The following is a 15,930-nucleotide window of genomic DNA, read 5'->3' as shown; positions in this document are numbered from 1 at the left end:
CCTCAATTATTCCTACAGGTTATGTTGGTGCCGGTAACAGGCGCATGGGCTGGGGCTGATCCCTGCAATTCTTTGCACCCTTGGGATGCTCCTTGCTCGGCTGGTGATATCTAATGCAAAGTGAGCTGAGTCTCTGCGACTGGAAGGTAAGACCTGTCCAACATGGGCATCGCTACAGGAGAACAAGCATGTTGTCATCGTGAGGCTCAACATCCCCCTGCTGCAGTGGCTCCTGCAGAGCTGGGCTTTCCAGGGATGCTCAGCCTTCTTTCTGCTATCACCAGCTCTGAAAAAGGAGAAGCTGCTTTCTCTCTGACCTGCTGGGAAAGACTGAGACAGGATAGATATCAAAAAGTAGGGTCTGGGTAGAATTTAGGTACCTGCATTCAAATCCATGCCCAGGAAATTCCCCCACTTGGGGCAAAAACTAGTAGTTGCCTGAATTCATTCGGCTCTCTCCATTCGGACAACAGAGATCCCAAAGAGAGACCTTCCAGGGGCATGAGGCACCTTGCTCCTTCCTAAGCTCTGCTGCAATCCAGATGTGGGTGACGCAGCAGGAGCACATCTGCTGTGTGCACACACCGTCTGGCGTGGAGCTCAGGAGATGCAGTCATCCTCATCGGAAACTTGGCCAGCGCTGGCTGTACCTTTGCAGTCCCCTCGGGGCAGCCTGGCAAGCCCAGGTAAGATGTACGGTGTGTCCTACGCCTGCCAGGAAGAAGCTCCGCACCATTAATCCCCCTGCCTTGGTGGGGAGAGGTTGTATAATGTTGGTCCTACGCAGAGAGGGACACCAAAGTGCTAGGGGAAAGCAGAAGTTCAGACAAATCCGCATCTCCTTGTAGACCCCCGCTTGCTCCATGGGGCAGACGCCAAACTGCCGCCAGGGACAAAATACTTTGAAACGCAGGTAAAAACAGGCTGAAGCAGGATTTAACAGCAGGTACAAGTTGGAGGTTTCCTGAACACGTGGTGAGCCCGGGCAGGTCCCCCCCGCCCCGGCGCAGCGGGAGCTGCTGACGCAGGGGCAGAGCGCTGCAGAGGCTGGAGACACCTCGTGACAGGTCATTCTCCAGGCCATGGCCAGGGGTCGTGCTGGGAAGCCGACTGATGCTCCACTCGACCACGTTATCTTCTTCTGACAGTCTAACGAGTAGAAGCACTGAAGACACGAGGTGAGCTGTAAGAACATTTGTTTGATGAAGAGCGTTTCTTCTGCCAGCTTCCCTTGGCATATATCAAAAAAAAAAAAAAAAAAGGCATTTATGGATATTAATAGCAATAACACTTTGTGACGACGGGTTTTTCAGATCAGTCTCTGTTTGAGGTCTAACGAAGGCAGAGGAACGTGCAAAGTTTGACAGGGCTGATTGTTGTAAATCTCGTGCTCCGGGGATCTGAGGAAGCATTAAGAAAACGGTGCTTCGTTTGGGAAAGACGAGCTTTTAAAATGGTTTGAATGGGACTGTTGCGGTGTCTCAGGCACTGAAGAGAAATGGGGTTATAGCTGCCAGGGAGATGCTGCAAGTTTGGTGACAAAATGTGTTAATTTTTGTAGGAAACAACAGAATTAAATCCCGCTTTAAGTGAAAAAGCCAATTCAGCCTTAACTGTAAAGCTGCTAGCAATGACTCCACAATATATGAAATATAATAATTATGATAATTAATAAAGATAATAATACAGTAAAACCTTTCTAATTCATACTAATGACTCAGAGGCTGCTTACTAATTACTGAATTTCGTGGATAAACAAGCTAGAATAATGCATCATAAAATACACTTTGTTCCATTATTTTGACAACTCTCATTTAGTTTTAATTATTTATACTTCATAATATACTAGTCACTGTACTTAGGAGGGTTTTACAAAAATATTGAAGCTCTAATAATTTGACATGTCGCTCGGTATTTGCTGAAACAGGGAGGAAAACCATCCCTCTCTGGATGTGTGCAAATCAGGAAGAGCGCAGGTCAGCTGAACACAGATCTTCGAAGTTGTAATGCAAAATATTATACGTCTCTATAATGCCTTTGACCGGGAGCCCTCGGAGCAGCTCGCCGCGTGGAGAACTCCCGCAAGCAGACCTGCTTCGCTGCTAAACACAGAAGGATCGATGCTGATTCTCCAGAAAATTCATACGGTTTGAAAAATAATAATAAATGTGAAGTAGTTTTTGTGCCCAAATCAATTTTTATCCTCAGATCAATTTTTTCCACCATCACGAGGGCTAAAAGCTTGTTTTTCATTTAAATGAGAGCTACGATTTTTACATAATCACTCGATTCCCAGAGCTGGCATTCCCTCGAAACCCCAGCCCGCCTCCCCGCTCCTGAATTTGGCAGGAGCTGGCCGCACTCTCGCAATGAAAGAACTCAGCGTTTATTTAACTCCGTTTTCCAGCTACAGAGTCCTGTAGGGTTCATGTTGTAACTGTGCCTTCATAATCAAGATTTAAAAAAAAAAGGGGGGGGGGGGACATTTCCATCAGAGATTTGCCAGAAAACCGACTATCAGCCCTGTCCTAGCTGTCTGCGAGCATATGGATCAGTTGCGGTAACTCGCTGTATCTGGGAATGGAATAACACACTGCAATACCGCTCCGTATATAACATTATCTTCCACTGGGATGGTTTTCTGAGGGGCCTGTCGGGAGATGTGCAGAAGGGAGCGGGAGAGCGCAGGGCCTGCAGTGGTGTCACAGAAAGGGGGTAATCCTGCACGGCCCAGGGTGCTGGGCAAGAGCTCAGCCTCTCCGCCTCAGAGCATCCTCCCTCCCCACCTGCTAGATTGGGGCTTTCCGTGCCAGTCTGCCCTGCCAGCCCCGGCCTGTGGGGACTCAGGCGGGAGAGGGGGCTGCCGGTTGGCCACGGCTGGGTGCTGCCTTTCGGGGTCCGTAAAGACGGCGAGGTGTACGAAGCCGGGTGACGGGAGGCCGCAGGTCTCCACGCCTTGGGGAGCAGGAAGGCAACACCGGCGTCGAGGCTGAGACCCGCTTTTCATCCCCCCCGGCTGGGAGAGCGTGTAGGGAGACGCAGGCCTTTGGGAAGCGAGGCCTTTTGGTGATGGGGTCCTATTTAGGGTGGATCGGCATGATGGAAAGCATCCTTCTTCAGGGGGTGGGCGCCAGGGGCTGCGCAGGGGGAAAGGAAGGCTTGCTCGGCACCGTCCTGCGTCGGGAGGAGGGCAAAACCGGGCACGGCGTTTCGGTGAGGGCTGGGGGGACAGAGCAGACGTGACAGGGTCCCCGTCAGAGAGCGGGATCCGGTGTCTCTGCCGGCCCCCCGGCGGCCGTTGCAGCCTTCCCCTCCCTGGGCCGGCTGGCGATGGAGGGGGAGAGGGCCCGTCCCGCTCTCCCCCCCTTACTCGGCGCCCCCGGAGGGGCTCCAGCCCGGGTGCCCCAACACCCGCCGGTACCGGCAGCGTGGGCGGGGGCGGCCCGGCCGCCGGGGGGAGCCGCCCGGCCCCGCCGCGAACAATAGCGGCCCCGGCGCGGGGCGGTGCGGAGCGGGGCGGGCCGGGGGCCACCGCCCGCCCCCCCGCCTGCCGCCGCCCGCCCTCTCCCCGCCCCCCGCGCCAGAGGCACCGCCGCCGCCGCAGCCGGGTCCATGCCCGCTGGAGCCCCCGCCTGCCGCCGCCCGCAGCCCCGGCATGGACGTTAGGTTTTACTCCTCCGCCCCCACCGCCGTGGGCTCCCTGCCCGGCGCCGACCCCACTTGCCTCGGGCCGCTGGATTATTATCACTGCAACAAGGTACCGGTGCGGCGGTGGCGGTGCGGGGAGAGGAGGGGGTGCGGGGGGCGGCGGTGCCCGGCGGGGCTGCCCGGGCGGCTCCGCTCTGCGCGTCCCGCAACTTCTCCGCGGGCGGGGAGCGGGGGTGGGGGGGGTTGTGTGGGGAGAGGAAGGAAAGTGCCGGCGGCGCCCGGCTCCTGCGGGAGGGAATTTTGAAAGTGGTCGGGAAGCGGCGCGGGGAGAACCGTCCGGTCCCCGGCTCCGGCCCCGCCGCGCTCCCCGGTGGGGCGAGCGGAGCTGCGCGGCGGGAGGAGCCCGAGCCCGGGGCGCTGCTCGGCGGGGCAGGCTGGAAGCGGTCGCGGGCGGGAGAGAAACGCTCCGGGGTGAGCGCGGCTCTTTGGGGCTGTTCGTGTGTTCGTTTTACAGCGGCGGGTTTATCTCGCGTTCTCCCTACGGGCGCGTTTGGCCCGAAGCGATCCGCGTACGTGGGTCGGTTTTGGTGGTGGTGGTGGTGTTGTGGTTGTTGTCGGGCACTTTTGGTGGTGGTGGTGGTGTTTGCTGGGTTGTTTTGTACCTTCTTCGCAAGGCTGCGGAGCCGCTGGGCTGGGGCCGCTGGCACCTCCCGGGGGGGGGGGGGGCACGGAGCCCCCCCCCCCCCCCCCGGGAGCTGATGCTCCCGTGAAGTGCCGGGTTTGGGGGTGTGTGGGGCGTGCGTGTGCTCCCCAAGACCCACAGCACGGCGGGGAAAGCTCCCTAACCTACATTTTCCCCGCTCGCTGCAGCTGCAAGGCAAAGCACCCTCCTCTTGTAACGAGAGAGGGGTCCGCGGGGGATGTTTGAGAGCGCCGCAGGTGCTGGAGGAAATTTCCTTCACCGGAGAGAAGCCGGAGCGGAGCGGACAGATGCTGTAGTTCAGGGATAAATAGTTCTCTGCGAGTATCGCCCTCCTCGCGTGTAGGTAAACAGCGCTGATGTTACAGCAACAAAGCCGTAGGGAGCGAGACCTGTTTGGGGGGGGGTGGGAATCAACCGAGACATCACCCTGGCTGCCTCCTCCTGGGCCAAATTCGGGTGATTGCGCTGAAAAAAAGTTAATAAAGGGAGAAAACACTACCCGGCGTTGGGACTGCGGCTCAGGATGCCCATGGCTCATCTTGTTGCTTTGAGGCTTCGGGATCAAACTCTTTAGAAACAAGCAGAGAGAAACCTTTGTGGCTTCCCAGATGCAGCAAATTAATCTTTATGTATCAATATATATATTTAACTGTTCTCTGTCATGTGGGTTATTTATCTCTTTTTATTAAGTTGTAGCAAACTTAATAGTTCTAATTTATTTTGAGATGCCTGATTATGCTGAAAGAAAACAAATTGATTTTTTTTCTGTATCCACGTACTGCTAGTTTCAAACTGTTCTGTTATCATTGCCGTTGCTCTTAAAACACTAAATATGCTCTTAAAATACTATCGAGAGACGGTCACCTGGGAGCAGGTCTTCTGCGCTACTGAAACCTCAGCCGATAAAGTGCGCAAAAGCTGGAAGTCTGGGATCATGCAAATGTGTGCCGCTGGGAACCGCGGCAACCCCAAAATCCTGCTGGCTTTAGGAACTCGGATTTTGCCAAGAAGTTGTTAGATGTGAATATGATTTAGTTTGCCTTCCAGTTTTCCGTGCAGGAGCTGGTGGTCTGTCGTGCACGCAGTGCTGCAGGCCCTTGCCGTGGGGCTGCGTGGTCCAGGCATCCCCCCAGCAGCGCCTGCCCGAGCCTTGGGGTGCGTGGGGCCCCACGTCGTCAGCTCATCCGTGGCCTGAATCCCTGAGATTAGTCCCGGATTAGGCGATCGCAATTGATCCACGGGTCCTTGCTGTTGTGCGGCGCTGTGGACGGGGAGGCTGGAGGAAATCACCTCTTCTGGGTCTCCAGCGAGCGCAGCCCAGGAGAAGGAGTGGGGTGCGTTTTGGTGCTGGTGCTGGCCGGGGTGGATGGGACACTGAGAGGAGCACCCCAGGTACTGACCACTGCCACCAGATGCTGCTGTTGTCACTGCTACGGAGGATCTTACGGCAGCAGGAGGAAGAAAGGAAGTGACTTACCCTTTTCTGCTATTCAGGGCTCTTTTTTTTTTCTTTTTTTTTTCCTCCTTCTTCATTTCTTTTCTGAGTTATCAAATGACATTTGCTTATGCGCAGCGGTGCACGTTTGTCTGTGGGGTGAGGCTGCTGGAACGAAGCCAGAGATGAAATGGGTTGACTTTGTTTTCCCGTCTAAAAGCAGGTACAACGGTTGTAACTTCAGCATCAAAACGTGGCCCAGTGCGGAGCAGGCAGAGGTATCACCGGCTGCCTTTGCTGCCTTTGCTTCGGAGAGCTTCTCTGGCTGGTGTGGGGTGGCGTACGGCTGAGGATCGCCACCAGCGTGCTCTTATCTTGTGCCCGCTACGGAGAGTGCTGTCTGAGCACACCCGCTTCCTCAGAGCCGCATGGGACCTTTCTGGGAGACTCCAAAAACTCATACTGGTCCCAACCCCGTCACTCCCATCCTGTGCTGGTTGCTCAGCCCAGAGCTGAGCTAAGACAGTGTCTGCCTCAAAACATTTCCACTTTAAAAAGCTACAGAGGAGGGTAGGGTGGGCTGGAAAAATCAGAAGTTGTCCTGCTACCGCATGCAGGTATCCCGGGTGAAATCCGGCACTAGGAAGGAGCTGGGCAAGGAGCACTTACAGGCTCTTTGCCGTCCTCCTGCTTTGCCGAACTTATGGTGGGGCTTTAAAGCCCTGCGATTTAAAGGGCTTGTCTTGTTCAGGTTTGGCTTTTTTTTTTTTTTTTTTTCCCCTGAAGGGCTGCTTGGTTTATTTATTTATTTAGGGGGGAAGCAGAGAAGCCGGGAAGGAGTGTGCACTGTCACTGTGTATAAATAGCTGGCTGAGAGCACGGCAGAGCTCTGCCTGCGCACCCATCGCCAGCGAGCTTGCCGGGGAGAGGTGCTTTAGCCCAAAGCATCCTGAAACGTTAATGTAATTGTTTCGTGCACTTACTGAACATGATATTGTTACCGTGAGGTCTCCAATCTCACTTGCACGCTGCAGTAAGCCACAGTTTCTCTTTGCAGCTACAGAGGTGCCTATTGCGTATCAGCAGTTCCATTTTTAAAAGGATAAGGGATGTTTGGAGGGATAATGAAACGGGAGCGTACGTTCAGCCGAGGCCTCCCCAGAAGAGGGCTGTTTGCACCCTCTCTTTAACCATTTCTGGAGCATCCCTGTTTTCCCTTGAAGGGCTGGCCACTGGGAGGGACCAGTGGTGGGGAGCGAGGGGCTGGACACCCATGGGTGGAGAACAGGGTCCCTCATGCCCCGGCAGGCAGGGTGAGAAGGAGCCTTCCCCTCTGCTGCCTGCATGTGGCGAGGAGTTTTTATGCATTGGGCACGCTGCTGGCATCGAAGCAGGGGAAAAAGGGCTCCCCACGTAAACCGGTCCCCATCACAGGTGATCCTGCGTGGAGCAGCTTGCCATGGCAGCTGGGAAGCAGAGCCAACCCCAAACTTCCCGGTGCCCGGGGAGCTGCCGCTCGCAGCCTGGAGGACTGATGCTCCTTGGCAGGATTTTTAGGGTTGCACTGGGCTCAGCCCAAGGTGCAGGGGTAATAAGAAGCGACACCTTCCCGGAGCCACCCAAAAGCCTCCCTAGGGCACGCTGCCGCAAGTGTTTCCTGCTCCAGGGTGCTGGCCCCTCGCCTCCTTCCCCTGGGCCGGATCCAGGACCTGCTCCATCACTGGGACCGCACAGAAGAAACACCTCTTGTGCGTTAGGTTGTGTCTGCACGGCGGCGGCGAGGGGCTGGGGAGGTTCAGCTGAAAGTGGTACCATCTCTGCAAGGAGCCCTTGTCCAGACTGCGACACCCGTCTCTGTCATCGGCCACCTGAGCCCTGCTGAAGGGAGCACCTACCTCCATTTCGGATTCCCCTTTTAAATCTGGGTCTAAACCCCCTTTTTCTGTCCTCTCTGGCCTTTTTCCTGGGGCATTCGTACCTGCTGCAGACCCCCCTCCTGCTCCCTTGCCGGGGAAATGAAGCTTTCACGGTGTCTTGCTGCTGCCTGGGTGTTGTGATGGTGTTACGGGGGAGATGCAGCGCGGTCCTGCACCACGTAAGGGGGTTGTTGGTCTGTGGTGGGGTATTTTCATGTCCCTCCAGTTGCTTTGTGAAAATTTGGGGATTTTTCCCTCTTAAACTCTAGGGAGATTCTTTGATTCTGTATTTCACGATAAGTAAACCATGGAAAAAAATCATACAGTTTAGTAACACAGGGGCTCATTCTGCTCTAAGCAGAGCTTTAGCGACAGGATCTGGTGTGCTGGTTGATGTACCAGCATGGAAGGATTTTCCCAGATTTTAAATTGTGTAGGTCCACAAAGTACAGGAGGGAGATTCTCCTCCTTAGCCCGGGGAAAATTGCTTTTACAAGGGAGGGATACGGCAGGAATCCTCACGCGGTGTATGCGGTGGTGCTGTGCTGTGGAGGAATGCTCCTGTTCCCTACGGGTAACTTTGGGGAGTGAATTAACATCTCTGTATTCTTCCTGCAGAAAGAAATTTAAATATAAATTCTCCTTAGTTGCTTGTGGTATTTTGATGATCAGACTCGGTTAGCGCGGTGCCTGATTTCCTCTGAAGGCACTTGACGGGGAGGAGGACCCAGCGTGGGAATACGCGATCCTTGCAGAGGAAGCACGCTGCTGCGACACTGGGGGTGCCCATGGTCCTGGGGGACCTGCAGCATCTCCGGCAGTTCATGGGAGATACGTGCTGGGGAGCCCTGCTGACCCCGTAGCATTTCTGCAGGATTCAACAGCACCATCAAAACTTGTCCCAAATCTTTCTAACAGGGCTCTGTGCTTTGCATCTCCAAACGCACTCTGTGTCTTGCCTGATGAATTGACAAAAACTATTTTGCCAATACACCATCATAAATTATGGATAATTAAAATCTACTAGTCATGAGATGAGTATTAATCTGCAACCAATGCTCTCTTCTTCTTTTAAGAACCCTTCAGAAATGGGATCTGAGCTGCTGGTATGAGCCCGGGTCGATATAGCGAATGCATTTCTGTGGAACATTCTGTTTTGTTTTGACTTTTACCATAAATTGTACTTCGCAGTGATAAACACGGTCCCTTTTTCATCGTTCCAGAACTGCTTTGCCATTCTGGAAGATAAAATATATTCTTTTCCTTTCTACTTTCTAAGCCAACTCTGTTTTGAAGTAGCATAAATCTTTCTTTGGAGATGGAGGATTTTGGATGGGGAACAAAGTCAGGCAAATTTTTAATTTGGGGCCTGTTTTATTCTCATTTGGCAGGCAGCTCCTGTTGATTTGCAAATGTGGATTTTTTTTTACTTTTTTTTTTTTTTTAGGCCCTGAATATGGGCAAGGGCTTCTTCTGAAAAGTGTTTGAGCTACTCAGTGGGACAGCCCTGCGTTCTGCAGAGCGATCTTTGATGGGCTGCGCAGCAGAAAGTGTTTGAAGCTCCGTTTTGCCTTGGGCTTTAAGTCAGGGACTGGGAGCTAAATAATGAATGTCCATCCATTCATAGGAGTTGTTGTTCTCTCCGTATGTGCAGAGAGAAGGCTTTAATCTGGTTGGTTTTGGAACAATGGGAGATATTTTGAAGACTGGTCCGACTTGTATATAACAATGTGTTTGTTAGGGCTGCTTCTGAATAACCTTGTTAAGGGCCTGATCCGTGAAAGTCCCTCTAGCAGAGGAGGCATCAAGAGACCAAAAATTCAGGATCGTAATCTTTTAAGTTTCTTTGATTTATTTATGATGCTTCAATTATAAACACCATCCCCTAAATCAGTGGTCCAAAGCCTATCGCGTGTTACACCGCCATAACCACGGAGTAAATCCACGCACAGCTCTGCGCTTACCCCTCTGAGCTTGCAACAGGCACCGGGATCAGTTTGTGGATCCCTAATGGAGAAAACATTTTCGCTGATAAATTGTATTTTGCATGGAACAGACCGGAGCATCCCATAGCTCGCGTAGCGTGTGGTTGCTGCTCGCTCCGGGGCGGTGGGGAGAGCACCTGTAACCCCTGCAGAGCTCCTTCAGGCTCCTGCTTTTGCCAGTTGTAAAGATGGGTGCTGCTGGCTCCTTTCCTGGTGGTGGCTGTTGCCATCGTGGTATTTCTGGGGCGTTTAAAGAAAAACCTCTCTTTTCATTCTGCCTTTGCTTTGCACCTCTGATGCTGGATGCAGGGAGTGGAGGTGAGGACCGCTCCACCGCTGCGTACGGACTGGCCGAGCAGGAGCATGCTGCGGTGGGGGAGCGTTATCCCCTCTAGGTGCACAATTTTTCCCAATTACCTTTGTGCTCATCTGTTTTTTTTACAAAATGAGCTCTAAATGCTTTTACCGTAAGTTGGGTTATATCTTTCAGTATAAATGAAGCATATAATTGTGTTTTCCTAACAGCCCTACATTAAAAATAAGTTATTGTGCTGCTAATGTGTTTTCCTTGACAATTTTCCATCCAGTGAGTGCAAGGCTTCTGTCTGAAGCTGTTGTGTACCGTGTTCTCTGCCTCCTCTTTACGTTTTATTCTGCATTTCCAAAGTCGGGGTGTTAGTGTGATTTCAGCTTTGATACCATTAACTCCTAATAAGGAGGTTTGAGCTCTAATGTTCCACCTTTGTGATTTTACATGCACTTTTTCATATAATTAAAGCTTATACTTGGGGATGCACAGTTCAGCTGCAGGGGGGGAGAAATCTCGCAACAAAACTTAACTGAAACAAGCGCTAATCAAACCATTCTTTTTTTTTAAAAAAAAAAAAAGTGATCCAAAACAGTGTTAAACTGCCTGGTTTTGCACTTATATGACCAGATTTAAATATTTTAATCATCTGCGCCCCCCCTGCTTCTATTGTTTCCCTCCGGTGGTTTTGTTCTGATGGATGCCGTTTCTTCTTTGAAAAATGGCATTGGCTGCTGCGTCGCCTGCAGGCGAAATCTTTGCATTATGCCACGGAATATCTCTCCGCCGCCGTAATCTTTTGCGTAGATTTGTTGACCTCTGTAGATATAATTAAATCTCTTCTTGACGACTGTGCGATTTCAGTTCAGCTCTGTGGCGAATGTAACTGTTAGGTAAGCGTTAAATTAGGGCCCTGGACCCGTAATTGTTATTATGGAAAGATGATTTGAGCATCGGTTTATGCCGGTTGCCGCATGTGGCTTCTGAGGAACCTTATCTGCAGAAATCGGGTGGCTCTTGGTCTGAGGCAGTTTCTTGACCTCTAATTATAGCCTGGGTGCAGGAGGCTGGTTTGCACGAGTGTTTAAAACGTAGATATTTTAATTTTTTTCTGTTGGTTTAAGGACCCAGCTTCTTGCTCTTATGGTGCTTTTGGGTTTTTTTTCCTGTGTTTCTAAGGATCTGTCACCTAGCAGGAGCCAGAAAAGGGGGGCAGCAGTATGGGGACCTATCTCCAAGCGGGGTGGATGGTGAAACTTTCTGCGGCTCTGCCCTGAGCCTCTCCTCCCCGCTCCCGATGCGCATCTTTGCTTCCACGCGGCTGAAGCCACCAGCCCTGGCCGCAGCCCTGGCACCTCGGTCCTCGGGGGAGATGGAGGAGGGAGCACCGGGCGCGCTGGCACGTCCCACCCTCGCCTCTGGTGTGACATGCCGCCGTCCCCTCTGTCGCCCTGGTTGTATTTTCCCCCGGGACCACGCTGCCCGTGCCCCGTGGATGCTGTTCCACCTCGGCAGCGGCGAGGAGCGCTTTTTCTGTCGGATTAGCTGGATCGCATTAGCAGGTTTTTCTTCCCACCAAACCTACCGATGACTCAGAGTTTCCATTCCCGTCTGGACCCGTCAGGGAGGCTCCGTGCCCCTTCTCCCCGGCTGCCTGCCTGCGCACCGCACTCCTCCTCTCCTTTCAGCTTTAGAGGGAACCATCGTCTTCCTCTTCATCTTCCTCTTCATCCCCTTCTGCTTGCGGGGTGGAGCCTGCGCTTGCCTGCGGTCAGGCTGGGGAGATAAGGGCTCTGCCACTTAATCTTCTGCGTGAACTCGCCTAGGGCTCCCGTTTCGGGGTACCCCAGGCATTTGAGGGTTACGTTTATTGATAATTTGCGCCATCCTGAGTGCTGGTCATCCGTTGCAGGAGACCTGGGTCCCTGGAGAGGTGCAAGCAGAGCCCAGGGCACCCCAAAAGGCTTCTCTCTTCCAAAGATGTGGATCTCCACATTTATACCTGTGAAAGAGTTTCCCTTTTCCAGCCTGATTTACCCAGTGGTTTATTCCCTGAGCATCTCCTCCCTCTCCCTAGGGAGCTGGTAGAGCTGTACAGCTCATTAGAAGTTGGGAAGCCATTTGAAAACCCTCAAATGCAACAGTTTTAAATGTAAAGGACCACCCTGTGCAGGGGAGGAGATGGGGCAGGGGGTGGCAATGGAGAGAGCTCGCTGTCCGTGCGGGTGGACCTCAGTCCTGTTCCTAGCAGCGTGCAGGCTGAGCTCCTTTCTCCCCCAAAAGCTGATCTCCAGGTCGGCGATGATCTCTACCGTCACCTTTCCTTTACACCACAGGGAAGATGCTGCCGGGGCCCCGGGGACCTCCCTGCAGCCGGGGGGGCACAACGTGGGCTGATGAGGGTCCGAGTCCAGCGCTGCCGCACCCGCGGGGGTGTTTGTGGGCTGCGGGTCTCCCCGGCTGACGCTGCTTGCTGGCTCTGAATTAAAAGACTTTTTGTTTCATCGTTTACAGCTACTGAACCCTAAAATAAAGGTAATTTTTTTTTCTCTGTTAAAAAAGAACAGTTTAGAGCCATTCTGTGTTTCTCATTTTTCACGGGTGCTTCTCTGAACAGTGGGTTTTTATACGGTGAGCCGTCTCAGCACGGCGTGCCTGCCGTGGAAGAATGATGTATTTTTTGGGAATTCGATTTCTAGTCCCTAGCGTCAGAAGAGGGGCAGCGTGCCCCAGAAAGAAACTTTGACAGTGTGGGAATTTAAATTTATGCAAACTTCAGAGGAAGTTTTGTATGGAAACAATTAAATGATCTTGGTTTGTCCCAGTTTATGCGATGGGTGCAAAAAAGCGTTTGGATGTCATTTGAAGAAGAAAAAAACCCCACCAGAAATCCTGGTGGGGGAGGAAACTTGAACCACAGAAGCTGGGGCTTGTTGTAGCACTGGGAAATACGTGTTCCTCCTGATATGATCCTGTTTGGCAGTGTTAAACCCAGGGAGGCAACTTTTCCCCTGATGCATTATCTTGTCTCTAAATAGCATTCAAAGCAGAAGAAGAATGTGCTGTTAAAAATATCAAACTTTTGGGAATGGCTGGCAGACTTTGCTGCTGATAAGCATTGTTGATTGAAGATCAAACAGCCCTTGAAAGCAGAAGAAAAAACCTTCCAAGAAGCGCGGTGGATCTAACCCTGCAGCCAGACAGCGAGGTCACGCAGGCTTCGGTCCGCGTCTGTTTAGGAACCTGCACTGGAATTACGGTCTGGTCTCCAACGCGGTGGTTTTAAACCTGATAAATCTGTTAAAGCTGAGAACAACTTTTATTACATGCCAAGAAAACCAGAGTCATGTTTTCATTATTAGGTGGAAGTTTTATATTCCCCCTCCCCTTAAGATAAAGAGTCTGCCCAGGAGGAGAGACTGCAGGTCATAAAGTGAACTGAAGACTGGTGGCATGTGTTTTTTAATTAATTGACAGCCTGCATTTCTGTGTCAAGGTGGCAAATTAATTGTGGGTGGCCGTCTGTTTGCAAACCAGATAGTTCTGTCGTGGCTGTGCCAAACGGTACGTGTGGAGCATCGAACTATTGGATTTAAATCAGACCAGAGCGTAGGTTTTCTGAAAACTATATTAAATCAGCTTTTCCACTTAAGAGTTGGGCTTTGAAAAGGGGAAAAATATTACTGAAATGGTCTTTTTAGCTTGATAAACTTGCAGCTCGTTAAGTAAGGTGGTTGGTGTGTAGTGGCCTTTTTTTGGGGGAGGCCAGACCCTGGTGGGAATAACAACATATAACTTCAGTCATCCGTGGAAGTGGGGCACCAACTTTGTGTGAGCGCGCAAAAGAAACAAATACATGTTTAAACTCATAGCTTAGATTGGAAGGGACCTCTGGATGTATTTAAAATAATCCCAATAGCACCTTCTGGGATTGAGATGGCAGGAGAGAAAAATATCAATATACAGCCCACACCGACTGCGAGCGATGGATTTTCTGCTCCGATACAGTGAGAGTCTCAGCGGTGGCGGCTGCAATCAAATGCTAAATAGGAAGTTTGTAATAAAAAGGGCTTTAGTTAGAATTAATAAAATGTGAAACGCCTCATTCCTTGGAAAACATGCGGTATTGACTGAGATTTAGAAACACATCCTGTAGGAGCAGGGATCCAGATTGCTGGCTCCGGCATCCTTTCCCTGCATGTGTTACTATTCCTGTTAGAGTGCAGGGTTTCATTTATTTTATTTTCTGCCTGGAAAGGTCACAGCGTGCAAGTTTGAGAGGAAATTAGTGAAGAGCTGGAAACAAGGGCAGCCCCCTACAAAATTATCATCCTCTTCTCCCACTCTTGCGCCTTCCCGTACCCTGCGTGGCGGTGCGATGCCACCCCACGCACGCGACTTCCCTGCTCCGAGGCTGTGCTGGAGTCACGCTAACTCCTTTTGTAGTAGTCCTGCTGTGTCCAGCTGGACCCGAAAACCTGTTTTGGTGTTGATAGTATCTAAGGGCTACCTTCCTGAATGTGAGGCGCCGCGCGCTAAACCAATGCGACGGAGGACGTGCCCCATCTCAGGTATAACTCTGTTGGGTCCTCTGTAAGCTCCCAGAGCAGAGACTGAGTGCTGAATTTCAGGGGATATAGGCAGGATCTATATGTAAAGATGAGGTAGTCGTTAGCAAAATGGGATCCTTGTATCACAGGCAAATCCAATTTTATCACGGAAACTTTTCTGATTTGGACTGAGTTTAATTAATTTTAAGTGCTGCTATCTGAAGCCATTTTCCACGAGCTGCTTGTGAAGCCATGGATGAGGTTCCCACTTGCAGGAAGGCGCTGCTCTAAGTTAACTGTCCGGGAAATGTTGATTTCAACATCCTTTTGTCTTGTGGAATTGTCTAATGATGTTCTGAAGCTCAACTGGGGCTTCTCATTTGCCCCCAGAGCTGGAAATCTCGGGTAGCTCAGAGGCAGGAGGAGGATGCTGCTGGACCTGGGGCTTTAGCTTGTGTCACTGTCATCGTGCCAAGAGCATGGGGATGGTGCCAGCTTGGAAGGAATCCTCTGCTTGGCAAAAAAGGGTCTCGAGAGCAGGCTGCCTCCTTGCTTAGTGCAGTTCTAGCAGGAAGACTGTGGGACCTGGAGGCTTCTGAAGAGCTGCTGTGGCTCTTCCCATCGCTAGGTCACCAGGTCAGAGTGCCGAGGGACCAGACGTCCCCAGATGCTGTGACGCAGAGCTGGTGGTTGCCGTCCTGCTCTCTGAGATGGGTGTGCGTGTCACGGCTGCTCCTGGTGCCAGTGTGGCACGTACAGCAGGACAGGGCTAGCCGGGCCACCTGGAACTGGTGGCCTCTTCCCTTTGGCCAGAGCTGGAGCCACTAGAGAGACCAAGGGGGGTTTCTGCCGTATTTCGGGATAAACGAAACCTCTAATACTTCTAACCCAGCAACACCCAGGCTGAATTGACTTAAAAACGACAACGTGAGGCTTCTGAGATTGAACGTTTCCGAGCGTGACGCCTGTCGGCGCTTTGCCCGATGCAGCGGCAGAGCCGGGCTCTGCAGGGCTGGTTAGCCAGCGCGATGGGCGCCTTGGGTCCCTGCCCGGGCATCGCTGAGCTCTGCAATTAGCGGCCGCGGGGCCGGAGGCGGCTCGGCAGGAGCTGCGCAGACCTCACAGCTTGAAGCCCTGTGCAAGACGGCTTTCCCTTCGCGGTGTTTAAGTGGCGCAGGCTTGACTGGAGTGCCTTAATAAAGCCGAAAGCTTAGTCCGACGGGGGTGGGAAGGAGGTGAAAAAGGAAAGCTTAATTCCCTGCTCATCTCGGCTGCGATTCAGGTTTCATTTCCTCTTGTGGAGGTTTCCCCTCTTCATCCCTGCTGTCCAAGTGTTGCTTCTGTTGCATTTGTTATTTATTTTCTTTTTAGCCTGAGGGCTGCCGC

General features: G+C 52.1%; 1 protein-coding gene across 1 annotated transcript in view; it reads left to right on the top strand.

The window, feature by feature from the left end:
• Window positions 1-3,583: 3,583 nt before the first annotated feature.
• The window catches only part of TOX2 (TOX high mobility group box family member 2), a 155,154-nt gene continuing 142,807 nt past the window's right edge, over window positions 3,584-15,930 (top strand). Inside the window, exon 1 of the mRNA XM_054845986.1 lies at window positions 3,584-3,757. Coding sequence (XP_054701961.1) covers window positions 3,656-3,757 — 102 coding nt within the window. The 5' untranslated portion in view covers window positions 3,584-3,655. The remainder of the gene's footprint in view (window positions 3,758-15,930) is intronic.

Source organism: Grus americana, chromosome 17 (assembly GCF_028858705.1).
Source record: "Grus americana isolate bGruAme1 chromosome 17, bGruAme1.mat, whole genome shotgun sequence".
Classification (NCBI taxonomy): domain Eukaryota; kingdom Metazoa; phylum Chordata; class Aves; order Gruiformes; family Gruidae; genus Grus; species Grus americana.
Note: the sequence above shows the minus strand (reverse complement) of the source record. Positions and strands in the feature narration are given on the sequence as shown.